This window comes from Balaenoptera borealis (assembly GCF_965194805.1).
Source record: "Balaenoptera borealis genome assembly, chromosome: 8".
Classification (NCBI taxonomy): Eukaryota; Metazoa; Chordata; class Mammalia; order Artiodactyla; family Balaenopteridae; genus Balaenoptera; species Balaenoptera borealis.
Window position 1 is genome coordinate 32162997 of NC_138865.1, and position 27562 is coordinate 32190558.

General features: G+C 41.0%; 1 protein-coding gene across 16 annotated transcripts in view; it reads right to left on the reverse strand.

Moving 5' to 3' along the window:
* Positions 1-291: 291 nt before the first annotated feature.
* The window catches only part of LOC309632884 (V-type proton ATPase subunit B, brain isoform-like), a 109609-nt gene continuing 82338 nt past the window's right edge, over positions 292-27562 (reverse strand). For 7 of the 16 annotated variants that reach the window (XR_014247109.1, XR_014247110.1, XR_014247111.1 and 4 more), the window contains 3 exons: positions 3791-3895; positions 2817-2946; positions 292-572 (listed from right to left, as the gene is read on the reverse strand). Coding sequence is in view for 11 of the 16 variants with exons in the window: in XM_082400863.1 (XP_082256989.1) it covers positions 433-572; positions 2817-2946; positions 3791-3853 (333 nt within the window). In the remaining 5 variants the exon portion in view is untranslated. Of the gene's footprint in view, positions 573-2816; positions 2947-3790; positions 3896-9324; positions 9438-14220; positions 14291-20260; positions 20763-25034; positions 25621-27562 lie in introns of those variants that run through there. The other 9 variants (XM_082400864.1, XM_082400858.1, XM_082400865.1 and 6 more) reach the window with 8 other exon arrangements.

A 27562-nucleotide genomic window follows, 5' to 3' on the forward strand; every position in this document is an offset into this window, starting at 1 on the left:
CTCGGAGAGGAAGCGTCTTTCAGACCCTATCTTGTCCCTAGTTTGGAGATCAAAGCATTGTAACTTCAGATAGTGATACTCTGGAGGGGGTGGACAGGGAAGGTCTGAGAGACCCAAATAATGAGGACACTAGGCAGCTAACTACACCACTACGTACAAATACACACATCAGTAAGAAAACTTCACCTCCAACCCTCAGCTACTTTAAACAAAGCACTGCAGTTCCAGGTTTTCGGAACAGGGGATATTTTAAAGTCTGTTAGCAGTTTAAAACATTGCAACACTGGCACAATATGTTACCTATTCTTTGTTTTTAATTACAGGGTAACACAGTAAACTCCAACACAAAGGTGGGGATGGGGGAGTGCAAAAGGAATAAAGAAAACAGAACCAGTATTTCACAAGAGCATCGAGCCAGCGATGAAGTAGCAGCTAATGCTTGGCAGAGTCTCGAGGGTAGAATTCGCTCAAGGTGCTCTGAGGGATTCTCTTCAGCATTTCTTTGGGGAAGATTCGGAGCAGTTGCCAGCCAATGTCCAAAGTCTCATAGACAGTGCGGTTTTCGTAAGGACCTTACAAAAAATTGAGATTAGATGAATAAAGGCCAAGTACTTACAACTTATCAGCGTTATTCAAAATTTATTGTTATGGGTCTAGCACTGTGAGCATGAAGTATAAAAAAGAGACACAAAGCAGTCAGGTCTCCCAGGACTGGATGTGACCAAATGTGGAAATGAGGGTCTAGACAGTAAGTACCCCTGGGAATCAGAGAAAAGGGAGAAAGCCCGCAGGCGAGACGTTGGGCTCGTGCGTGCGTGCGTGTGTGTGTGTGTTTAACAACGGGTGGGATCTAAAAACACTCCACGGAATAATGGAAACTAGACCCAGAGTTTTGTCCAGAGAGTAGTGAGAAAAGCAGTTTCCCAGCAACACAGGCTGACCTGAAGGAGGCTAGTACAGATACTTAGAAGGCCTTAAATGCCAATTAAGCACCTGAATAGGTCCACGTGAAAGTTTTCAAACTTGCTATTGCTATTATTATTTTTAATAGCAGAATCATTCTTATCCTGCAAATAAATCTCATTTTCTAACTAAGAAGTTAGAGTGGCTAGAGTTCTGCATTCTTTTCTCTACCAGAATAATTTTTATCTTTTTAAGATATTAAGGTTCAGCATAAATTTTTTTTTTTTTTTTTTTTTAGAAAACCCAACAATCATATGTTCTGGGGATTTTAATGTTACTTAAAAAATGTATCACACACGGGGCTTCCCTGGTGGCGCAGTGGTTGAGAATCTGCCTGCCAATGCAGGGGACACGGGTTCGAGCCCTGGTCTGGGAAGATCCCACATGCCGCGGAGCAACCGGGCCCGTGAGCCACAATTACTGAGCCTGCGCGTCTGGAGCCTGTGCTCCGCAACAAGAGGTAGCAATAGTGAGAGGCCCGCGCACTGCGATGAAGAGTGGCCCCCGCTTGCCACAACTAGAGAAAGCCCTCGCAGAGAAACAAAGACCCAACACAGCCATAAATAAAAATAAATAAATTAAAAAAAAAATGTATCACACAAATAGAAAAGCGCACAAATCCTAAGTGTGCAGCTGATGCACTATTCCAAAATAAACACATCGTTTGTAAGTATCAGTGAGGTCAAAAATAGAGTTTACCAGCATTAGCAGGGGTGGTAGGGAAGAGACCAAACAAAACAGCTTGAAAGCCCTACACATGCTATGTAATAAAAACCATTATAGACTTTTTAACAGAAGGACAATCAATAAAATTAATACTAAATTTACCCCGGCAATGGCACATAGCGAGTCAGGGAGACTGGTGAAGATGCTGGCACTAACGACCAAGGATGATGGGACAAAGGTCTGGACTAGGTCTTGGGACACAAAGAGTGGTCAGAGATCAGCAGCTTCAACATCGCCCAGGAACTTGTCAAAATACAGGCTCTCTGGCCCCACCCACACCTACCGAATCAGAATCTGCACTTCAACAAGATCCCTGGTAGATTCAAAAGCATATTCAACTTTGAGAAACACTGGCCGAAGTTTTTTTAATAGGAATGAAAAGAGAACAGGATAAGATGTTTCAAAGGAGAACAATGCAAATTAGCAAATATTTGATGACTGGAGAATAAATGAAGAGGCTTAAGAATGCCCAATTCCTGAGCTTGGGCTAACTAGGGTAATGGTCATGCCAGAGGTAGACAGAAATTGAAAAGGGAATTGCTAGGCAGGTGGTCAGTTGGGAAAAGACTTTGGTTCTCACCACGCTGAGCCAGAGAGGATGGTGGCATAAACACAGGCTTCCTAGCTGGAGATGTGGGATTAGAGCTTCAGAAAGAGGGTAAAGGCTCATACATAGCAAGTTAGTCATCAGCATAGGGGAAAAAAAGCACAGAAAGAACAGGTAATTAAGCCTTTGGGAACATTAACAATTAAGAAGCAGGAAGATAAGAAATCAGGAGGATGAAAACAGAGGGACTGGGAAAGTCCAAAACCCCCAAAGCCAGAGGAGAGCATTGCAGAGAGGTTAAGAGCGAGGAGAAGTGGCAATGGAGGTAGGAGAGCAGAAGGCCGGTTGTAAGGAAGATATAAAATAAGACAGGAGCTAAATAAATGGATAAAGAAATTGAAGGTAGAGGGGAAGGAACCAGAGGGCTAAGAACAAAGACATGGCAGGCAGCTGGAAGAACCTCTTCTCTAATCAGAAGGAAACTTGTATGGCGACCAATGTAAATTCTCTCAGACTAGGAAAGAAGTCCTCAAAACTACATATGATGCTGTTTCTATTCATAGGAAAATAGTAATCTTACCCTGAGCAATGAAGTTCCTCTCAAACTTCTGCAGAAATTCCAAGTAAAGCACATCATCTGAGGTAAGGGCTTCTTCTCCAACTACGGCTTTCATGGCCTGCACATCCTTACCAATAGCATAGCATGCATACTAAAGAGAAAAAAAGGTTTACATGAACCTTTATAAATGGTAACGGTACTCTGGGCATTATAAGTGTATTGCTGTAGCTATCTTCACAGTATTTCACATTATTTCCAAACATAATTCACATATGCAAGTATTGGAAAGACTTTATTATACAGCAGTCTCACTAAGGAAGGAGTCTTCAGGCATGCAATACATAGACATTACTAACACTCTACAAAAAATACACTCCCTCAATATATCAATGAGCTTCCATTTTGTAGAGCATTTAAAAATCACAACTTACGCAATAGGAGAAATCCATCTCTAAATTCTATTCAAAAAAAAATATCTGGGTTATCAGTAGGTTTATTTATCATTTCTACTTTAAGGTCAAATGTATTTTTCTTTAATTATGCTTGGTATACAATCTCAGAACTATAGAAACCAAGGATTTCATAGAATATACACAGCTGTATCCCTTAGCGTTCTGGTGATTGCCTAATATGTTAAACAAAAAATTAGTTGGAATAGTCTTTCAGAAATACTCTCTAATAAAGGTTACTAATAAAAACTTAATCGTCTTATGCCTTTTTTATTTAAAAACTACCTCATACAGCATTAGAGGTGGGTTTCAAGCATGTGATCTTTAATCTTTGTCATGAGCAGTTATCCTTATGAAAAAGACTGTTTGGCTCTAATGAATGTTTCTGTATTCCAGTATTCTATATTATATATTCTATATTAAAATTCTACTTTGATGGGGGGAGAAGAAAAGTGATATGGAAGAAAGACAAGAGGTATAAGACAGCAGCATGAACTGAGAAAGTATTCATTTCTTTAAACACAATCCTGGAGAAAACATACGTACCAGCTGGTTAGATACATCGGCGTGATCCTTTCTGGTCATACCTTCTCCAGTAGCAGACTTCATTCACCGAGACAACGAGGGCAGCACATTAATAGGCGGGTAAATCTTGGGTAAAAGGGGAAGGGGGAAAATATTATATTTAAGTACAAAATTCAAGCTTTACTGGTAGTAAAGGAGGATTTTGAAACTCATTTTTATTGCTTAAATTGCATAAAACTGCTACATTTGTTTCCTAGATGATTCCTAATATCTCTTCCTGGTAAGAAAAGGAAGTAAGAAACATTTTACAGGTTAAGATTTCTTTTTGAGAATCAAATCCAAAAAGTAAAATCTACAAAACAGTACAAGATTCTATTAAAAAACTGAATTTTCAACATCTGCCTACAATAGCAAATCCAAATGGTCTTCTGAACTCTGACTCATAAAATCACACATAAAAAGATTAACAATAATTTCACCTAAAAGCTGATATCAGAAGCTGGCATCTACTAAAGAACCAATAAAAAATCTGTTTTTGATTATTCAGTCATAAAAAAGAATGAAATCTTGCTGTTTGCAACATCATGGATGGACCTTTAGGGCACTATGCTAAGTGAAATAAGCCAGACAGAAAAAGATAAATACCATATCATCTCACATATATGGGACCTTAAAAAACAAACAAAAAAATGTCAAGCTCACAGATAGAGAACAGACTGGTGGCTGCCTGAGGCAGGGGATGAGTGAGCCAAATGGGTGAGGGAGGTTAAAAGGTACAAACTTCCAGTTATCAAATGAGTAAGTCATGGGGATGGAACTTTCACAGCATGGTGACTATGTACGTTAATAATACTGTATTGCATATTTAAAGGTGGCTAGAAGAGTGGCTCTTCAAAATTCTCATCACAAGAAAAAAAGTGTTGTAACTATGTGAGGTGGTGGATGTTAAGTGGACTTATTGTGGTGATCACTCTGCAACATATACAAACATCAAATCATGACATTGTACACCTGCGACCAATGTAATGTTACGTCAATTATACCTCAATTAAAAAAATTTTAACAATAAAAGACAAAGAAAAAACTCTGAAAAATCTGTTCTTGTATTAATAACAAAAGTGGGTGTGTTTAACAACGGGTGGGATCTAAAAACACTCCACGGAATAATGGCAACTAGACCCAGAGTTTTGTCCAGAGAGTAGTGAGAAAAGCAGTTTCCCAGCAACACAGGCTGACCTGAAGGAGGCTAGTACAGATACTTAGAAGGCCTTAAATGCCAATTAAGCACCTGAATAGGTCCACGTGAAAGTTTTCAAACTTGCTATTGCTATTATTATTTTTAATACCAGCATCATTCTTATCCTGCAAATAAATCTCATTTTTTAACTAAGGAGTTAGAGTGGCTAGAGTTCTGCATTCTTTTCTCTACCAGAATAATTTTTATTATTATATGTGACCTGGAGGGAGGCACTCACTCTTTGAGACCTTGTTACAGGGAAGAACCAAATCTGACTACACGGTGGATCTGTTTCTTTGACTTTAACCTTTGCCTTCCGCTGCTTTTGTTCACTAAAAGGATACTGTCTGTACATAATGGCCTGCCTCCTGGAACCCTGCCCCTCTGCCTGAATGTTAAACCAAAGTGCCTTTGTTCAGGGAAACATACGGACTCTGCCCACCTGTGGATGGCTGCAATTAAAAAGAAATTAACACATCCCCTCCCTGAGGCTGGCCATTCCAGGGGATATTCGCAAAACTTATGGCCCTTTTACTTTACCTCCTCATCTCCTCCCCATCTCTGTGCTATAAAAGAAACTGGCATCCAAACCCCGATAAGATGGTTATTTTGAGACTTTAGTCCGCCGTCTTCTCGGTCTGCTGGCTTTCCGAATAAAGTCGTGTTCTTTCCCTCAGTGCGTCATGTCTGATTTACTGGCCTGTCGTGCGGCAAGCACAGCAAGCTTGGACTCGGGAACAACCTTCGTTCATCCGGATGCGGGTGCTTTGTACCAGGTGAACTCTAAAGTTTTCCCTTCTGTAGATAAGGTTACCTCAACACGTTCCAGAAGGTAAAAGAATAATCTCTCCTTCTGCTTGATTAAAGTAAGCAAACATCTACCTAAAGTGCACTTAAAATATTTGCTTTCCAGACATTTATGTAATATATTCCGCCATGAAAATCTCAAGTTGTGGTCAATGTGTTGGAAAAAGTATGCACTTAATCAGTATTTCCAGTTTGGGTTTATGGCCTCTTGGTGGAAGCAAGTCAGGAGAGTCAAAAGCAGAAAGAGATAACCATCTCCGTGTGTCCCACCACCTTCTCCTACAGCAAGAGGGAACCCACCTGCCCCATGGCTGAGCACAACTACACCACACAGGAACTCCCAGCGCCTGGCCCTGAAATCATCCGAAACCCAGGGCCAATGCAGATCTGTGAAACTGGGTCCTAAATGCTGCTTTTAATTGACATGCTTTTGTTATCTGTATTGTTTAGACAGCTGCAACGTAAGCATGATAGAAACATTGTTGAAATCAAGTCTTTTTCAAACACATTGCTAAAGTTATAGGCTTTTACTTTTTTTTTTCCCTCCTGCTTGAAATATTATTAATCTAGGATGGAACACAGCTCACCCTTCCTGTGCAGCAAAAGTACAGCTCAAGTTTCTCAATACTCTTTCTTTCCCAATCTTTCTAAATGATCAGGAAGAAAACATTTTAGAAGACATCTGGGAACATATCTTTTGCTGGCAAAGATGTTGAAAACAGAGAAAAAGTCAGAAAAAAATTACTTCCAATGACATCAAGACCGTATTTTGAAATTGTTACCGACCAGGGTTCTTGGCGTCCTTAAACAATAAAAATTGATCAAAGGCCAGACAAGAAATTCAGGCAAGGCTTTATTGGGGCCCCTGCTGCAGCACGGGGGCGCGAGAACAAACAACAGGTTCCTTTGCTTGCGTGCTCCCTAAGCGGGGGCGAGCTTGCTGCTTATATGGCAGTGGTCCCCAAACCTTTTTGGCACCAGGGACAGGTTTCATGGAAGACCATTTTTCCACGGACTGGCAGGGGGTGGGGTGGGGGGATGTTTCAGGCAGTAATGTGAGCGATGGGGAGCAGGAGGTGAAGCTTTACTCGCTCCCCTGCCACTCACCTCCTGCTGTGCAGCCTGATTCCTACCAGGCTGCGGCCTGGGGGTTGGGGACCCCTGTTATATGGCGTGAGGGCAGGGGTGTGTCCAGGGTTCGGGCCAGAAGGGTGGCTTAGGTGGTTTGCCCACCGCTTAGGTGGTGTTGTGTGCAGGGGGCACGTGCAGTACCCTGCTTTTGCTCTGGGATCTTCAAAAGTGGCAGTTGGGTTTTTTGGTCTCTTTGTATCTTTTGTCCAGAATTTGCCCCAACTGGGCATGCACGTCGTTATTTTTAGTCCCATACAGTTTCTTTGTTATTTTGTTGCTCGAGGAGAGGTGTGTCGAGGTGCAAGCACTGCAACACTGCAGCAAAGGGTCCCAGGTCCCAGCAAAGGGTCCCAGGTCCCAGCCTGTCTCAAAATCAATATATGGCTGTTGAAAACAATACTAGAACACTGCAAATAAAAGTATGTTATTTGATACATGGCACAAATTTAGTTCTGACAAATGAATTGGCTTCTAAACTTCAAGAGTAACACAAAAGAAGAAAATGAAGTATGGTTAGTGTTATTAAGGAATGCCTCAAAGGAGTGCTGGGTAGTGGGCATATTCTATTAGCAGCTTCAAGGAATTAAATAAATCAATGAAATTAAAGGAATTAAAGTATTTAACTGTGAGTCTAGACTGTTTCAGGACTACTGGGAGAATAGCACTAACCCAGTGGCCTCCTGTATATGTTGAAAATAGTAATATGCAAATTGGGTCATTTGTACAAAATTTAGGAAGATTTCTCATTAAGCAGTTCCATTGACTTAAAGTGATACCAATATGTGTTTAGTTCAACATTAAACTACTTCAAATGGTAGGGAATTCCTTTAACCTACTGTTATGTTGAAGCCCTAACCCCCAGTACCTCAGAATGTGAGTGTATTTGGAGAAAGGGTCTTTAAAGAGGTGATTAAGGTAAAAGGAGGCCATTAGGGTGGGTCCTAATCCAATCTGACTGGTGTCCTTACTAGAAGAGGAAATCTGGACACAGAGAAGCACCAGGGAAGTGTGCACACGGAGGAAAGACCATGTGAGGACACAGCAAGAAGACAGTCATTTGTCAGTCAGGGAGAGAGGCCTCAGAAGAAACCAACCCTGCCAACACCTCGATCTGGGACGTCTAGCTACCAGAACTGTGAGAAAATAAATTTCTGTTGTTTAACCATCTGAATGTGGCATTTTGTTACTGCAGCCCGAGGAAAATAATACTCTTAGCTTCTGGATTGGCCTGTGGTGGCCTTGCTGAGTGACTTGGATCGGTGAGTCCCTTACAGCTCAGCCACAATCCGTTATACTCATGAACCTCAGGGTCTCACAAGGTTTGTATGCTAGGTGGGTGCCATGTTCGCTACCACTCTCTAAGTCTGCCTGCCTTATTTTCAAAGTAGTTTAAGTTTCTCCTCAGACCATCACTGACCAGTCTAGTTCTGGCAAGCAGAAGGCACTCGGTGGCATTGTTGAAATTCAGGAAGTTTTCAAGTTTAATTGTGTCTGCCAGTTGAATTCCCGGAAGAGTATGTGTCTGAGAAGGACCACGATGGTACCTCCTAGCTAACTCAGACCATCCTTAACCACATTCCACACCGTCCGTGCCTAACAGACACTTGTTCACTGACTCAATTTTCAGGGCCAATTGGTCATTTCTAGGCCTTTCCATTCTTTCTAGCGCAGGCTCCTTGTTCTCTCCTATAGAGAGGGCCAGTTCAGAGGTGTCCTCTATGAGTCATCGCTCTTAAGGACTCAGGGAAATTACCCTGAGTCCTTATTTTTGAAATGTGGCATCACTTATTTTTGAAATGGGACAGATTAAGCGCCTTACTAGGGAATGACCATTTCTTAGGTAATGAATGAAGGGCCTTGGTCGTGCCCTCCTCGGGAGCAGAGCCTCCAGAGCTTCAGAAGGACTTGGTGTGTTCTGTCCACCTTAGCGCAGGACCATGCTGGTATTTTCATGTAAGAAACTAAGGGTGTTAAATCAGATCATCTTATTAAAATAATAGAATATAAGATTGAAGGTAAGAAAGACTGAAGGAAAGGAAGAAAAAAAATCAGAACCAAAAGAGATAACAGTGATAACATCGCAGGCCTGAGTCTCCATCCTGAGAAAGGCTTGCTGGTGTCTAGGCACCTGAATTTTGGGAGGGCTTTCACCACTCCCAGAATTGATAAGAGTGGCTCACTGCTGCCTAAGATGTTTATGCAAACAATGTGGTTGGTGCTGAACACTTGCTTTCCTTCTGGAATCTGGGATTTTGATATGTACCAGGGAGAGGGTGCCTACATGACCATCCCCCATAAAAGCCTGGGCTCCTAGGCTGAGGCTAAGCTCCCCTGGTTGGCAACATTTCACACATGTTGTCCTCATGGCTGGAGGACTTAAGCGTGTCCTGTGTGGTTCCACTGGCAGAGGACTCGAGGGAGCTTGCCTCTGGTTTCCTCCAGACTTTGGTCCACTTGCCTTTTCCTTTGTTGACTGTACTTTGTGTCCTGCTGCTGTAATAAATCACAGCTGTGAATATAACGCTAGGCTGATTCCTATGAGTCCTTCCAGTGAATCATGGAGCCTGGGAGTGGCGTGGCGGACCCCACTATAGGAGTGATCACGGAGAACTACCAGAGGCAAAGAACCCAGAGTGGAATGCAGCCTGGAGACATTCCCTATAGGACACAAGTCACCTCCATGAGAACTGCACAGAACAAGCTCTTAAGATAGCATCCTCCTTTCCACCTGTCACAGATGGGCCTTTCATAATAACAGGAGATCTGTTCTGCATTTCCACACTTTCAAGTAACAATCACAGGTCACAGGAAGACGCGTGACACAACATACTTACATATTCCAAGCGCTTTATCTAGTACCAGGGCAACTCTACGAGGCTTTCTCAAGATTTGGCTCTTTCGGTGATTTCATTGCTTCTGAGAATGAGATTATTATCTTGCGCTCAATAAAACATACAAACAAATAAATGTGTTAATGTCTGTACTAACTGTTAGATTTGGGTAGACTAGTATAGGCTATGTGTGGTAGGATTAATTCTTAGATTTGCCAAAGTCCAAAAGAAGAGAACCAGGTAAGCATCAAACTTCACACTTGTCATCACAAGAAAAAGAATGTGTAACAATGTGAAGTGATGCTTGTTAACGAAACTTATTGTGGTAATCATTTCACAATATATACATACATCAGATCATTACGTTGTACACTTTAAACTTACACAGTGTCATGTGTCAATTACGTCTCAATAAAACTGGAAAATAAATTTCACGCTAATGGTAGACATCTTGAACAAAAATTCTATTTTTAAATAATTTGTGAGGAAGAGTGAAAGCCACTGAACAACTAAACCCTTCTGAGACATTCCGTATGGATTTTTAACCTCTTTCAAGAGGCTAACTGTCCATTTTAATATTAGGGAAAAGTAGACAATCCTGCAACACTGGAATGAAAAATTCCTCCATTCAAAATTTTCTTCTCAAATCAGAATATTTAGATTTATCCTACACTATGTTTGTAAGGGAAACATACTTACTACCACAAGATTTTGCTCTCCTTTATGCAAAAAATAGTAGCTCTCTTACAGTGTTTGTCACAATTCCGATTTCAGAGGAAGTGTTAACTTAAATAGGATTTAGCCAAATATGTTTAAAAATATGTCAAGATTGGGACTTCCCCGGTGGTCCAGTGATTAAGACTTTGCCTTCCAATGAAGGGGGTGCAGGTTCAATCCCTGGTCAGGGAGCTAAGATCCCACATGCCTCAGGGCCAGAAAAGCAAAACAGAAAACAGAAGCAATATTGTAACAAGTTCAATAAAGACTTTAAAAATGGTCCACATCAAAAAGCTCTTTAAAAGAAATATGTCAGGATCACACAGCTGTTTTGAAACTAATTGTGTATTTAAAGCTGTTTTGGTAGTTTTAGTGACAAAATAGAGATGCTTTTTTCTCAGCATTTTAAATTTGAGTTAGCAATACTGTTAAACCAAAATGATTAGGGTCATACGGTTCACACTGTAATTTCAAAATTAACTCTTACACAAGAGAAGTTAATCTTAGAATAGGACAAAGAAATATATATTTGAAAACTAAGTTTAAGTAAATGTGAAATAAGTCCTTTGCAACATATAATTGCCATTTCCTAAGAAAAGTAAAAGGCTGTGTGTTAGAGCAGAGGTAAGACAATTCTCCATGGGTTTCTCACATTTCTGCACATCTTACAAACAGAAGCACCGACAGCCCTTTATTCTCAGCTATCTTGCCAAGGATGTTTAGATAGAAAACAGCCTTGTAAGATAATGTCTTCTTCCAGAGGTAAGGGCAAGCATGCTTCCCTCCCAAAAGATTCTGATGCCCTGAACTCTTGTATTATAACCCACTGTGTGTGCAAGCATCCATCCGGGCCTATCCACACAGCCCCTGTGTGACTCAGGGTCAAGGAGAACCAAGGCAAATATTCGGATGCCCATGCTGGCTGCAGTGGTTTATGAGTAACCAAGTAAGTAATAGAGTCCTTTGTTTCTGACCCATAAGGCTTCTGTCTTCTACCTGCATCCATGGAAAACGGCAGCTTAACTTGTTGCAAATAGGGCAAAATCTCAGATACTCCAAAGTTCTGGATGGAAAGATTAAAGTTCATCTCTCAGAAGACTTACTATAGAATGCATATGAAAAGGTCTATGACTAAATAATCTATTTATTTCAGGTCACTATGCAAACATTTATATATTTTAACAGATTGATCTGCTCAATATGTTAAAATATATATGTATGTTTGTGCTCTTTTGTTTTTTATTGATGCATGATTAGAAATTCTTCTTTGTTTCCTTTTTAAAAATGGTATGTATTGCATTGTTTTTTGATAGAAAATAACAATGAAAAAAAATGTAGTCTGTGGTCTCACTAGTCAGAAAATCCCTGGTGAAATAAAAAATAAATAATAGACATAGGCACACTTGGCTAGAAAATTCAAATAGTACAGAAAAGCTTAAAGAACACAGAAGCCACTCTTTCCCCCAGCACCAACTTAACCATTTTTATGGTTTATTAAAATTGTCTGGGCTTCCCTGGTGGCGCAGTGGTTGAGACTCTGCCTGCCGATGCAGGGGACACGGGTTCCAGCCCTGGTCTGGGAAGATCCCACATGCCGCAGAGCAACTAGGCCCGTGAGCCACAACTACTGAGCCTGCGCGTCTGGAGCCTGTGCTCCGCAACAAGAGAGGCCGCGATAGTGAGAGGCCCGCGCACCGCGATGAAGAGTGGCCCCCGCTCGCCGCAACTGGAGAAAGCCCTCGCACAGAAACGAAGACCCAACACAGCCAAAAATAAATAAATAAATAATTAATTAAATAATTAAAAATGAATATCTGCTTAAAAAAAAATTGTCTTTTACTTCTGCATTTACTGCTTCCCATAAATCCTTTCTTTTCAGATTTTCTGGTAGGAAACTCCACAATCTAAGACAGGGAAGGCATCAGGTTCCTGGTTTAGGCACGGTGGCCACCATCCCTCTGCCATGAGATCATTCTCATCATTAACAATGTTCTAGGGAAGCTGCAGCTTAGGTTCCAGGCACTGGGGGAAACGTAAGCAAATACTTCCTCCTTCCTCTTCCCAACAGGGAAGTGTGCTGGGCCCACAAGACTCCAGTCCCTGTCACCTGGGGACACCCTCCCCTTTTCTCTTCCAAAAGGGAAAGAGAAAAAGATCTACCATGGCCATAGTTAATCTTCTGAAGAGCAGATCAGGAGCTTATTTTTGCTTTAACCATTTAGAAGCAGGATCAACTGAAGTCACTATTGTGAACTGATTACCATTCATTTTTAATTAAAATGTGACATAATAAAAAGCATGCATCTCGTTAACTATATGTCACATTTGCTCAGCTCTAAATTTTGCTACACCATATTCTATTCATGTAATTTCAGTCTTTGAGTTTGTTTCTGCAGTAAAATTTCCACCTACATAAAATTTTACAGAATTGAAGAAACATGTTATGTGTACAGCCAGATCTTTATCATTTCGAAATGTTTATATCCATACTTCAGTATGCTTTGATGATCTTATTTTTAACCTCAGAGTACAGGTTGGACTCTTTAGATATGCAGATTAATCTATGATCTTGTGATTTCAGAGTCACAGGCAATGATGGTATCATTCACCAACCAATTGCTAGTGTCAGGAAGCAGACTTTTCTTCTGCCCTATTAGGTTTAGTAATTAGGGGCCTGCAAATTAAAATGACAAAAGATAGTTTAACAGGAGAAGAAGTTTATTCATATGTATGGGAGCTAACAAGAGAAGTAACTATCTCACTAAATGTTTAAAGTTAGAGGTTTATATATCTAACTTAGCAGAGAAAAGGAAAGTGGAAGAAAGGACTTCTATTCTTTTAGAAGAATAAATGAACGATAAGTAATTTTGTGATTATTTTGTGTCTGCACGTTCAAGGGGTCTTTCCTTCTTCTATGCGAATCTCCCCAGAGAGGGGATTTGTGGTAGGTTTACTCTTGATTTCTCTCCTGGGAGTAGACCTGTCTTGAAGAGGGAATCATAGAAGCCTCATTTCTCAGAAATGTCTGCTTTTAGTCAAATAAGGAAAGCTCTTTCTGCATCTGTTGATTCCCAAATGTTTTGAGATTAAAATAATCTCCATACCAACTCTGAGGGTCCAACTGGGTCTCTAGGCATTCCTCCCTATATGTCCTCACTTGTAATGCTGTGAGGCAGTGCCTACTCTACCTTGTACAGATAAGGAAACTGGCTCAGAAGGACTCAGTTACCTGCCCCCGGTGAACAACTAGCCAGTTTCAGAGCTGGATTATTACAAGGAACATCTGAATCCATAGCCCAGCCTCTTAGCCCTTTGAGACATGATCACTCAAGAGATCTTAGAGGGCTTCCCTGGTGGTGCAGTGGTTAAGAATCCGCCTGTCAAGGCAGGGGACATGGGTTCGAGCCCTGGTCCGGGAAGATCCCACATGCCGCAGAGCAACTAAGCCCGTGGGCCACAGCTACTGAGCCTGTGGGCCACAACTACTGAAGCCCACATGCTTAGAGACCGTGCTCCGCAACAAGAGAAGCCACTGCAATGAGAAGGCCGTGCATTGCAACGAGGAGTAGTCCCCGCTGGGTGCAACTAAAGAAAGCCCATGGGTGGCAACAAAGACCCAACACAGCCAAAAATAAAATAGAACAACAACAAACGTTTAAAAAAAATAAGAGAGATCTTAGAGCTCATGTGATCCAACCCTCTTTATGCTATTGAATAAATTTGTTTACCTCACTGTCAATCACTAAATGGGGGGTCTTGGACAATTTTCTCAGCCCATTTGTGTCCCGGTTTTTCCATCTGTAAAATGATTACAGTATTCACTTCAGAAGCATGCTTTGAGGAACAGTGCCAGGCACATAGTAAGTGCTAAGCATCTGCTCTTATTATTATTTACTTTATAGACATCAACACATTCTTATAAAATATTCCAAGACTAAGTGTACAGAGTAAAACATGTAAATCATCTCTTACCCACCTGCCCACCCTCTTCCCAGGGGTCACCATCAGTGGATGTGATTCTAGTCCTTTACCATCATAGTCATACATATTTTTAATCTGTGCAAGCACTCATGAGCTGTCTTCATGCATTTTAACAGAAATGGAATCATATTTTGCAAATTATTCTCCAACCTCCTGTTTCCATTTAAACCACTCAAGTCTTATAGATCTTTCCATGTCAGAACATCTCAGTGTTGCTCATTCTTTTTTAACAGCTGCATGGTGTTATACTGAATGGACTTAAAATGATGTACCCTTCTGATATTGATAAGCTTCTAGGCAGTTGTGGGGCTTTTGGTTTTGTTTTTCTCATGTAGCTAGACAAGCCCTTAGTGATTATAGACATGTGGAAAAGCTAAAGAGAGCATGTTGTTCCAGAAAAGTTCCCATTAATATACAGCAGAGACTCTTCTCTCATGATCGGCTTTGTGTCTCTCCAGCTCTGATAGATAGTATCATCTAAACAAACATTTGGGGTTTTTTTTTACCCATTTCTAGTGGGGCTGCACTTTTGGTTCCCTAACAACTTGCAGCTTCTGATCTGGGCAGAGTGAAGAACAAAAATAAAGGTGATGGTGGAGCTTGTGCCTAGGATGACACCCACTGGACTGAGATAATGAAACAGCCACTGAATGAGGCACGTTTGACCCTGGGGATGTCAGAGGTTTCTAAGGGAGCTTTTAATGGGCTAGTATCACAGGGTCACTTTTTAAAAACAGGTTCTACTTAAGTTGGACTGCATCTTTCTGCATATTTCTTTCTACCATCCTAGTTTCCTTCCAAACCAACGGGATGACAAACCATGCTACAATAACATGAACATGTCGGTTTACATGAGGGAGTAGGGAGTTGACCCTTATCTGGGGAATTCTGAAATAGAGACTCCTGGAGGCACTATTTCTACCTGAATGTTTTGCACACTGCTAACTAATCACTTCTTAACTGCATGAGAGAGGAGTTTTTCTATGTACCATTTCAAATCAGAATCCGATGGTATTTTACCATTAGGCAACAAAAGATCATCAGTTTCCAAAATTTAGTGAAATTTACAACAATTGAAAAAAAATTTTGTGCTAGCAAAAGTATCCAAGAGAGAAGAATCCAAGCCAGGAGCAAATATATTATCAAATTATTCATGAAATAATAATGATAATGATGTTGTGTGTTTGTGGAGAGCTTCCCATAAATGACGCCCTGAGCCAAGCACTTGGCTTAGATCACCTCACTTAATTGTCTCGACAGCGTAATCACTCTCACCTAACTATGAATTCAATCAGTCTGACTGGTTGAAATGCAAGGAAGAGTTCACTGATGTTCCCTGGTTTATAAAGAAAACTGCTTGTTATTACTTCTCTTCTGGATTATTTCACAGACATTACATCGAAGTTTTAGAAGAAAATTCCCCATTTTAGTTTAGCACATCTTCCCATGTGTTTATCATGTCTTAGCTATAAAAATTTCAGAAATGCAAATATATAATGTAATATAATATACTCTTTACAAATCAGTAAAAGCAAAGATTTATCTCATTCACAAAAATGCTACAAAAGCAAGATAGCAGAATTAATACTTTAAACTTAACACCTGACTACTACAGGCTACTACAGATGAATAAACGTCTATAGAAGACAAACTACAGGGACTCCCCTGGTGGCGCAGTGGTTAGGAGTCTGCCTGCCAATGCAGGGGACACGGGTTTGAGCCCTGATCCACGAAGATCCCATGTGCTGCAGAGCAACTAAGCCCGTGCGCCACAACTACTGAGCCTGTGCTCTAGAGCCCGCAAGCTCTGCAACATGAGAAAGCCACCACAATGAGAAGCCCGCGCACTGCAACGAAGAGTAGCCCCCGCTTGCCTCACTATAAAGAAGGACTATACGATGAACAGCATCAAATTTATAATCACTGGGCAAACCATGAGGTACGATTTGAAATATACTAGAAATGGTCAGTGTCTTTCAAAATATCCCTTCTAGTCTTCCCCATAGTGTCTAAGGGGCCACCATGGCATTGAAATATTGATTTACTGTGAATCTCAAAGACTTTTCAATCTTAAGAAGTGTCTTTCTGAAATGGAACTACCCTTTGTGGCATTCTTTTTTAAAAAAATTAATTAATTATTTTTTAAAATAGATCTTTATTGGAGTATAATTGCTTCACAATACTGTGTTAGTTTCTGTTGTACAACAAAGTGACTCTTTTAAGTCAGGGTCTCTCATCCGTTTATTCATCCAACAATATTACTTGAACCACAATTGCCAGCAGGCGCCGTGTAAGGCTCTGAAGAGGATGGGAGACAGAGGCAGAGCTTTCCTAGGAAAGCTCACATTTTCACCTCCTTTATTCTCACCTGAGAGCAGCTGACACAGAAAGAGCAGGAGAAAATGTTGATGTCTGAGTAGGTAAGAGAGAAAGGACAGAACACTCTCTTTGACCGCCTTACTGTGAGCTGCCATGGGCTGGCTCTGTGGACAGAACATAAAACATGTGGCAAGACTGTGCTGGGGTAAGTGGTTTCTACATGGACTATTTCTAAGACAGTGTTATGCTCTTACAATTTCTCACTTTCATTGTATAACTGTCTCTGCTCTGAGTACATTTCAGAGAAAAATCTTAGGTGAGCATTCAAGTAAAGCAATGAAAATGTACTGCATTGTGACCAAGCGGGTATTTTAGCGATTTATAATTATGCCTCTAACATATAAAATGCTCTACACTTCACAAGTTGGGCTTGTTAGGAGGCAGATAAATTCATGAATGTGTGCAGTCTCTATTATATTTCTATCCTGGACTATTTTTCTTAAAGATTTTTATAGCTGCATAGGAGGTGATTTTAAGAAAAATACTTTGACTACTTTTTTCATGTTAAATACTCACTACAAATATTGTAGGAATATTCAAAGATAGAATTCTCCTGTTCACCTCCTGTCTTGAAGAAGCTTTTACTTTGTGTTTTTGAGTGACATAAAGTCTCTTTGACTTTGTGTTTGAAAGTGACATAAGTGTGGTAGGTGTCCTGATACAAGGATGGCATTTTCGGTTCCGTGCCTGTCTCTCAAAGGTTCAATGAAGCACAGAGGAGCAGGTGAATTCCTTACTTTTCTGTGTGGGCTCTGCCTGTCCCATCACTGAGTCTGCCTCTCATCCTCGTGCAGATGGGCAGGCAGTTTACAGGCCCCATGGGGTCTGTGTCCTGGCTTCAATGTTGGACCCATTAGGAGAGCCCTGGGGGACCACATGAGTTGCCCGCAGGGTCCTACCTGAGCTCAGGGGAGCAAAGGGGGAGATTGAGGGCAGTGAGAGCTCTCAGCACCGCTGCCCCTGGGCTCCCTCCCTGGAGGTAGTGATGAATGCCCAGACCTAAGAGCCTTCTGTCCATGTTTGCTGCACATATAAACTTAGTGAGGCAGTGATGAATTTGTGGAGAAAACAATATTTTTTTAAGTCCAAAGAACTAAATTAGAGTTCCTGACCTGTTGTGATTCCAACTTTGTATACATCTCTTAATCTCCATGAACCTCCATTTTTCTGCGCAAAAGAGAGGTAACAGTGATTGCCCTGACTACCTCCACGATGGAAGATGTATTGGTGTTTTACGTACAATGAAAAACTATACAGGAGTTCCATGGCCGACGGTTTGTAGAATGAGGCAAGGTAGAATAAAAACAGTGACAGAAGGAACAAAAACAGAAAGACGGGGTGTTCTTTTCTTTTAAACAATAATGAATTCACTGAGGAGTCTGAAAAGTTCCAGGAGCTGGGTGCTGCAGAGCCCAGCGGACACCATGGAAACCTCAGCAGGATGTCCAGTGTTTCAATGTTGCATCACCGTTAACTAATAGGAAGCCAGTTTCCTCTCCCTAACTTTCGGAGAACTAAGGATTGTATATTTTGGAAAATAAGGTTGAAAATGAGAATAAAGAGTGAAGATGATTGGATTGTAAATTTTTTTTTAAATTTCCTATTTTCCTGCTGCCTCAACACCCAGGGGACCAGGTGCGTGGGTGTGCCCAGGCTGGTTCCTGCCGCAAGATTCCCTTTTTGCCCTCCCCGACTGTGACTTAGACATTCCAAGAAACAATGAAATCTCCTCAGGCCTTGTTTCTGCTCCACCCAGACTTGCCCAAGGTCCTCACTCTCTCTCGACTCCCCACCTGCTAGGTGGCTGCTGAATGGTGAGGTGCGCCCTGTCTTCTCCTCTAGGACCTGTGAGTATAATAAACCCTGTAATTTCTTCTGCAGAAATATTGCAGTGGCCCTTAAAGACCCTACAAGGGGGACTTACTCCCCCATTTACAATGATACTGGAAGCAAATGGAATTTTAATTCCAAATGTATGTAGTTTGGGAAAGCTAGATGATTTCCTATACAGACTATCTAGAAGGTTCTGTTGGCTCCTAGACACCCAATAAGCTATTAGAGAGTCTGCTTCCTGGACCTTGGCTCACAATAGCTCAGTTTCTCAGGCCCCATCTTTATTTTCATTCTCCCCATTTACACTGGCGCTTATGACTGTCAGCCATGGTTTATGACTAATAAAACCCTATTGTGTAAAATGCACTAGAGTGAGGACCTTGCACAACAGGTGATTTAGGCATAAGAAGCTATCCTTCTGCTATATTCTTTTAAAATACTGAATCATTTTTTAAAACATGAATTACAAGCTGTCAGGCATGTCACTCATGCACACGCAGATATGCAACTAAAACTGTACAGGTGTATCCCTCAGATTGTTTAGTGCTTAGAATTTATTTTTGAAAGACATTTTGTGCTAAGTGAATGTAATCTAACATATAATTTTGGTATGTTTTACGAAAGGGACAATCATACTTCTCTTTATTATCATTTAATTAATACGAAAAGAGTTAGTTTGGCTTTTGCTCAATTTTTAATGTGATTTTTAAATCTCATTTTATTAATTTAGATGAACTATAGAACTATGGGGGCTCCCCTGGTGGCGCAGTGGTTGAGAATCTGCCTGCCAATGCAGGGGACACGGGTTCGAGCCCTGGTCCGGGAAGATCCCACATGCCACGGAGCAACTGGGCCCGTGAGCCACAACTACTGAGCCTGCGCGTCTGGAGCCTGTGCTCCGCAACAAGAGAGGCCGTGGTAGTGAGAGGCCCACGCACCGTGATGAAGAGTGGCCCCCGCTTGCCGCAACTAGAGAAAGCCCTTGCACAGAAATGAAGACCCAACACAGCCATAAATAAATAAATAAATAATAAATAAATTTAAAAAAAAAAAAAAGAACTATGGTATATCATAGTATCAGCAATTCAGAAATCCTCAATGCAGTTTAACTTTCAACCTGTTCCAAGAGGATTTAAGGGCATCATAATGTCCCAGGGCTGTAAAAATTTGCTTGTGGATGTAGTAACCATACGCTTATCTCACATACAACTTTTCAGTCTTGGAATTAATGGTTTTTGTGAATTAAAAATTATTCTGCAAAAATTAGCATAACTGTCCTTGCCTTTAAGCATCACTCTGGTGAGCTGGTATTAGGAATAATGAGAAGAAACTTGTATCAACCCTGCCCCCCACCACTGGTTAAACTACAATATGCTCTATACACCGTGAATCACTTCTTTTAAGAAAGTTATCTTATGAGATGGCAGGTGCTTATACCTGGAAATGTAGAAAATACTTCACTCACAACGTTTACGGAGACTAACTGATGAGGAAACACCCACGGCAGAGACAACTGAGACGGAGCTGTGCGCTCAGGGATGCACGGGCTGGGATGCAGGAACCGAAACTAGCACCAAGGGGCCCCTGACCTGACGTGATTCTGCAGGGAATTGCAGCAGATACGTTTGCTGGGAAATCAGGCAACGCTCAAGGAGGAGGAGGCTGCAGATTTGTAATTTAATAACGAGGAATTTAAACTGTTGCCACAAGAGGAGGGGCATTTCTGGTAGAGCAAACCTCCATGCAGAGGCCTGGACTTGGAAGAAGGCGGTACACTCTCCGGACAAGCAGGATGCTGGGCGGAACTTGGCTGAAGTTTAGGAAACAGGATGGTGAGAAGAGTCTGGGGAGTCAGGTCAGGGCCACTCTGTGAGGGGCCCTGAGTGTGAGAGTAAGGAAGGGAGACCGCAGTCCCCAGGCAAGGGGGTGACCAGGGAGGCACGGGGGAGAGGGGGGAATATGCCCACCTTCTCTGGGGGAAGATGCCTCCCCTCTCCCCAGGCCCCACAGGGGTGGGAGGCGAGGCTGGGGGATTTGCTTCAGAACACAGACGGGAATCTATTGTTATAGACTGTATCTGAAATGAAGAAAATTAGTAATCAGTAATGAGTTAAAATAGAGATCATTTCATTTGGAATTAGACAAATCCTTAAAAGGTGCTACATACACACGGAAGTTCATTTATCTTCTGGTGCTGAGTCAGGTTTTGGTTTTAGTTTTGTTTGTTTTCCCTTTTTTCTAACCAGCCACAATGAAATCAGGGCTGGGGTAGAGTTCTCAGTAGCAGTGACTGCATTCCGGAGGGAGGGGCAGTGAGCAGGGTCTCACCTCCTCGCCTGGATGCAGCTCACCGAGCTCTCAGGGAGGAGGGCGAGCTCCCTGCCGTCTTCCGCGGTCCCGAGCCCTCGTCCTTCTCCAGCCCGAGGTCAGAGAGGTGAGTGGTCCCTCCTTCCTCAAGGCCACAGCCCTGCCTTCCCCTCCTCAGGAGTGTCTCCTGGGATGAGCTCTGGGTGTGGGGCCCTGAGAGGCTGCCCCCGGCAGCTCCCTGCAGTACTAAGGGCTCCTCCCAGCGTTTGCCAGCAGCTTCTGTGCTGGTGCTTGTTAGGGCCGCTGGGCTGGGAGGACGTGACCCACAGAAATGTGTCATTTAGTGAATCCACAAAGTGGCATCACTCAGCCCGGGTTGTTAGGATCACATCCAGATGGCCCTCAGGAAACATCTGATAGAAATTGGTAAGTGTAGGTCACCTGAAATGCATCTAGAGAGAGGAGATCCTGGGGCAGGGAAGGGCTTAGGGGACCGGCAGAGCCAATGATAGCCAGACACAGGATAAGATAAGGCCTGGGTGGGTCAACAGGGAGACATTAGATGAAGTCATTAAGGGAGCTCAGGGTCAGGTCTGGTTTCTAACTGTGATACTAATTTTTTATCAAATCAAATCCTGGCCATGTACTTCCTATGTGGAGTGAAGGCTGCCTTAGAAACTGGCATGTTTTTATATCTACAGTACTTCTCTCACTTCCTGAACAAGTATTGGCCTGGGAGCACGTCAGTACCCTTTAGTTTTGTGGGGTGTCCAGGCATGCAGTGTTCCATTTCCAGCAGCATTGGGAGAGACTGACACCACCCTCAGCAGAGGGAGCAGAGCTGTGTTTGAGGGGAAGCATCTCCAGTTATACAAGGTCAATTGGTTCTCTGTAAAAAGTGACAGTGTCCACGTGCAGTCCTAAGGGCCCTTTGATCCATCACACATGACAGGTTGGCAGAGTAAAGACTCTTTTCTTCCAGCAGTGACGAGAATATGTTCCTGTTTTGATTTAAGTACATAACCAGAAACAGACTAAAAAGGCATTATAGAAACTATAGAAATGAGTCAAAGATCTACAACAACCAAGCGAACGCACCATCAAAAAATGTCACATTTAAAAGGGTAGGAAACCTGTGGCATTTTTTAGTCACTTTTTATTGCAGCTTGAGGAAAGTGGCAGCCAGATCCCCAGCCCCCTTTTGCAAACCTGAGAGAGAGCAGACTGATCTGCAATGTTCTAACCTGTCTGTGGGCTGCCTAAGGATTGGTCTTTTGACACCTAACTCAGAGTTCAGACAAACAAAAATGGCTCAGATCTCAGAATAAGGGAGCCATGGGAAGCAGCGGGTATGATTTGTAAAAATGGTTGCAAAGGTAACTATAGACCCACAGACACCAAGGACAAGAGATTACTGATTGAGGAGTACAATAGGACAGCTAAGGCCCCAAGAGTAAGCAAGAGTGAGACTCTTAGAAAAGACATTTAAAAGCAGATGTATAAATAGGAGAACTGGGGGAAAAAAAACACACGCACTGGTCCAGAGACAACACAGGTCTGAAAAGACCCTAAGACATCACATTAGGCTGATTACAAAGGTCTTCCCCTGTGTAGAGCAAGTATAAGAAGACTGGGACAGGTGGCTGTTTTTTAAAATGCCCAGTTTTCAACAAAAGATCACCAGGCATACAAAGAAACAGTAAAACTAGGCTCATTCAAAGGAACAAAATAAATATCCAGACACCATACCTCAAGAAACAGGTTTTGGACTTACTGGAAAAAGATTTTAGAACAACTATCTTATGTATGCTCAAAACGTTAAAGGAATACACCAACAAAGAACTAAAGGAAATCAAGAAAACAATGAAATGAAAATGAAAATGAAAGCACAGCTTACCAAAACTCATGGGATGCAGGGAAAGCAGTACTTAGAGGAAAATATAATGTAAAAGCTTACATTGAAACAGAAGAAACATATCACAATCAGCCACCTAACCTTACACCTTAAGGGACTAGAAAAAGAAGAACAAATTAAATTGAAAGCTCAAAGAAGGAAGGAAATAATAAAGATTAGAGCAGAGATAAACAAAGAGAGACTAGAAAAACAATAGAAAAAATCCATGAAACCAAGAGTCGGTTCTCTGAAAATCAACAAAATTGACAAATCTTTAGCTAGATTGACTAAGGAAAATAAAAAAAAGACGACTCAAATAATTGAAATCAGAAATAAAGACAAAGACATTGCTACATATTTAACAGAAATAAAAGGATTATAAGAGATTACTATGAACTGTACACTAAAAAACTGGATAATCCAGGTGAAATGGATGAATTCCTAGAAACACATAACTTACCAAAACTAAATCAAAAAGAAACAGAAAATTTGAATAGACCTAGTAAGGAGATTTAATTGGTAACCAAAAGTTTCCTGGCAAAGAAAAGCCTTGGACCAGATGACTTCATGGATGAATTCTACCAAATATTTAGAAGAACTAAGAAGAACCAACACCAATCCTCTCAAACTCTTACAAAACTTAAAGGAGAAGGAACACTCTCTAACTCATTCTGAGGCCAGCATTTCTCTGATACCAAAGCCACATAGACACTACAAGAAAAGACAACTGTAACCAACATGCCTTATAAAGAATGATGCAAAAGTCCTCAACAAAATACTGGTAAATCAAATTTAGCAGCATATTAAAAGGATTATGCACCATGACCAAGTGGGATTTATTTCTGGAATGCAAGGGTGGTTCAATATATAGAAAACCAGCAATGTCATATACAGTATTAATGAAATGAAGGGGAAAAGCACAGGATCATCTCAACTGATACAGAAAGAGCACTTGACAAAAGTCAGCACACTTACATGATAAAAGCACTCAAGAGACTAAGAATAGAAGAAACTACCTCCACATAATAAAAAGCCATATATGAAAAACCCACGCTGAACATGATAATTTTTGGTGAAGGTTGAAAGCTTTTCCTCTAAGATCAGGAACAAGACAAGGATGCTAGATTTTGTCACTTCTGTTCAACATAATACTGCAAGTCCTAGCCAGAGAAATTAGGCATGAAAGACATCCAAATTGTAAAGTAAGAAGTAAAATTATCTCTGCAGACAACATGATTTTATAGGTAGAAAACCCTAAAGATCCACCCCCCCCCCCAAAATTGTTAGAACTAATCAGGGAACAATGTTTCGGGATACAAAATCAATACCCAAAAATCAGTTGCAATTCAATACACTAGTAAGGAACAATCCAAAAATAAAATTAAGAAAGCAATTCCATTTACAACATTATCAAAAAGAATAAAATACTTTGGAATAAGCTTAGTCAAGGAGGCAAAAGACTTGTACTCTGAAAACTACAAAACATTGCTAAAAGAAATTAAGGACACAAATAAATGGAAAACCATTCTGTGTTCATGGATTAGAAAACTTAATATTTTTAAGATGTCAATGTTTCACAAAGTGATCTACAAATCATTTTCAACAAGGGTACCATGTATTCAGAAAGGACAGTCTTTTCAACAATTGGTGCTGGGAAAATTGGATATTCACATGTAAAGGAATAAAATTGGACCCTTACCTTACACCATATACAAAAATTAACTTGAAATGGATCAAAGTCCTAAACATAAGACCTAAAACTATAAAACACTTAGAAGAAAACATAGTATAAAAATTTCATCACATTGGATTTGGCAATGATTTCTTGGATATGAAACCAAAAGTACAGACAACATAAGCCAAAATAGATAACAATATAACATATAGCTATAAATGCTTACATTGAAAAAGAAGAAATATCAAAACATAACAACAGAATTTAAAACTTGGATACATCAAAGAACATTATCAACAGAGTGAAAAAGGCAACCAATGGCACAACAGAAAATATTTGCAAATCATATATATGATAAGGGGTTCATATCCAGAATATATAAAGAACCTTGTACATCTCAACAACAAAAAAATCAATCTGATTTTAAAATGCACAAAGTACTGCAATAAACATTTATCTAAAGAACATACACAAATGCCCAATAAGCATAGAAAAAGATGTTTGTTAGGGAAATACAAATCAAAACCATAGTAAGATACTACTTCACTCCCTTTAGATTGGCTATTTTTTTTTTTAATGGAAAATAAGATGTGTCGGCAAGGATATATAGGAAACTTCGTGCACTGCTGGTAGGAGTGTAAAACAGTGCAGCCACTTGCAAGACCGTTATGGCAGTTCTTCAAAAAATTAAAAATAGAATTACCATATGATCCAGCCATTTCACTTCTGGGTATATATCCAAAAAAGTTGAAAGAAGGGTCTCAAGGAGATATCTGTACACTCATGTTCACAGCAACATTATCCACCATAGCCAAAAGGTGGAAACAATCCAAATATCTACCAACAGATGAATGGATTAAAAAAATCTGGGATATACATACAGTGGAATATTATTCAGCCTTAAAATGAAGGAAATTCTGACACATGCCACAGAATGGATGACCCTTGAAAACATTAAGTGAAATAAGCTAGTTACAAAACAACAAAAATTATATGATTCCACTTATATGAGGTATCTATTCAAATTTATAAAGCCAGTAAAATGGTGATTGCCAGCGCCTGGAGAAAGAAAGGAAATGGGGAGTTAGATTTTAATGGGTAGCAAGTTTCAGTTTGGGACGATGAAAGAAGTTCTGATGGATGCACTTGGAGGGCATTGTGCTGAATGAAAGGAGTCAGACAGAGAAAGACAAACACTGTATGATATTACTTACACGTGGAATCTAAAACCTATAACAAACTAGTGAATATAACAAAAAAGAAGCAGACTCACAGATACAGAGAACAAACTAGTGGTTACCGGGGGGAGGGGGGCAAAAAAAGGGTGGGGAGTGGGAGGTACAAGCTATTGGGTGTAAGAGAGGCTGCAAGGACGCATTGTACGACACGTAGAGCCAATATTTTGTAATCACTGAAAATGGAGTGTAACCTTTAACAATTGTATACAAAATATACACAGTAAATATTAGTTGTTTTACCTCTCAAAAAAATTCTGAAGATGAATAGTGGGGTGATAGTGACACAACAATGTGAGTGTACTTAATGCCACTTAAAATACTTCAAAGGGTAAATTATATGTTATGTATATTTTACCACAAGAAAAATTTAAACAAAGTAAAAGTGCATTTTCATTTAGGTGAAATGTTAGCAATGAGACCCAGTCTGATACAATGAGAAACAGAAAGTTTCCTGCCTATGAACTCCCTGTGGTAATGGGAAACTCTACTCGTCCCAGCCACTGCTGCAGATTTCCTGGGCACTCTGGGTGGGTGCCACCACACCCACCCTCAATTTCATGTCAGTGACACAAAGCCCATTGCGACTGTACCTTGTTTGGTGTCACGCGGTGGCAGGACAGGATAGAATTTCTCAGTTCTTACCAGGGAATATAGTCATCATCAACTTCACACAGTGAGAGTCTCAAATTGCCCACAATCTTATCTAGCTCTTGCCAGCAGGAACACCTTTTTAATTTAAGGTAATGAACTCTGAATCATTAATACAAATCAAGAGCTGAACGACGGAAAGTTACACACCCATGATTCAATCAAGATAAACGCCGAGAGGCCACGTGCTCCCACCCCCTGTGATTCGGATGCTTATATTACCCAGCTATGATGAGCGAGCCAGTTCTGACTGAAACTGCTTCCCACTGAAAACGGGTAGCGGAAAGTCTCCCAGGAGATTGTCTGTTAGGCAACTTCCCCACTGTTTCTTGGGGAACACAGTGCGGTAAATAGATCATCTCAGGGGGCTGTCAAATAGACAAAACAGGAGTGAAGGTAACAAAATCAGCCCTTAGCAAACAACGTAAACTGGCATTAAGAAGAAGAAAATGGTGATTGAAAGAAAAGTGTTACTTGAAAGTAATAAAGCCAAAATCAGGAGAAAAAAGCAGAAAGCAAAACCAAAGTAAGTGTAAATGAGAAAATACATTAAAATGAAATTTGAAAATGACCTAACAACTTTCTAATAGAGAGAAGTGAATCCAGTCAAGCTCTTCAGGCTCCAACCTGGAGGCAGGTAAAGTGAGGTGTGAACAATCAAGGCCACTTGCTTCTGTTCTGCAGGTGACAGCTGAGCTAGGACCCTTACCTGTGCACCTCTCCCCTGCATCCTCCTTTCATCCTTCCTCCCCTTCCCTGGTTGATTCTTGGCCTAAGGTAGTTCTTCAGGACCAAGCATTGGGTTCAGATTGATTTAGGGAATAATATACATCTTGATGCATCTTGAGGGCTTCCTATGACTGAGGAAAGGACCAGTAAAGGACAAAGACTCAGGAAAAACTGATGCTCAGAGAGGTTGTGTCCAGATAAGAGGGCAGAAAAGCAAAGCCTGGACTGGAACTGCTCTGTCTCTCATTTCCCTGAACCAAGACACCCCAGGTCCTGAGCTGAGCAAGTCCACACCCCTTTATGAAGCAGGGAATGCGTTTTGTCCAACGCTGAACTCCTCATCGCTGGCTTCCAAACCTGGCAGGAACATCTGTGTCTATTCTACA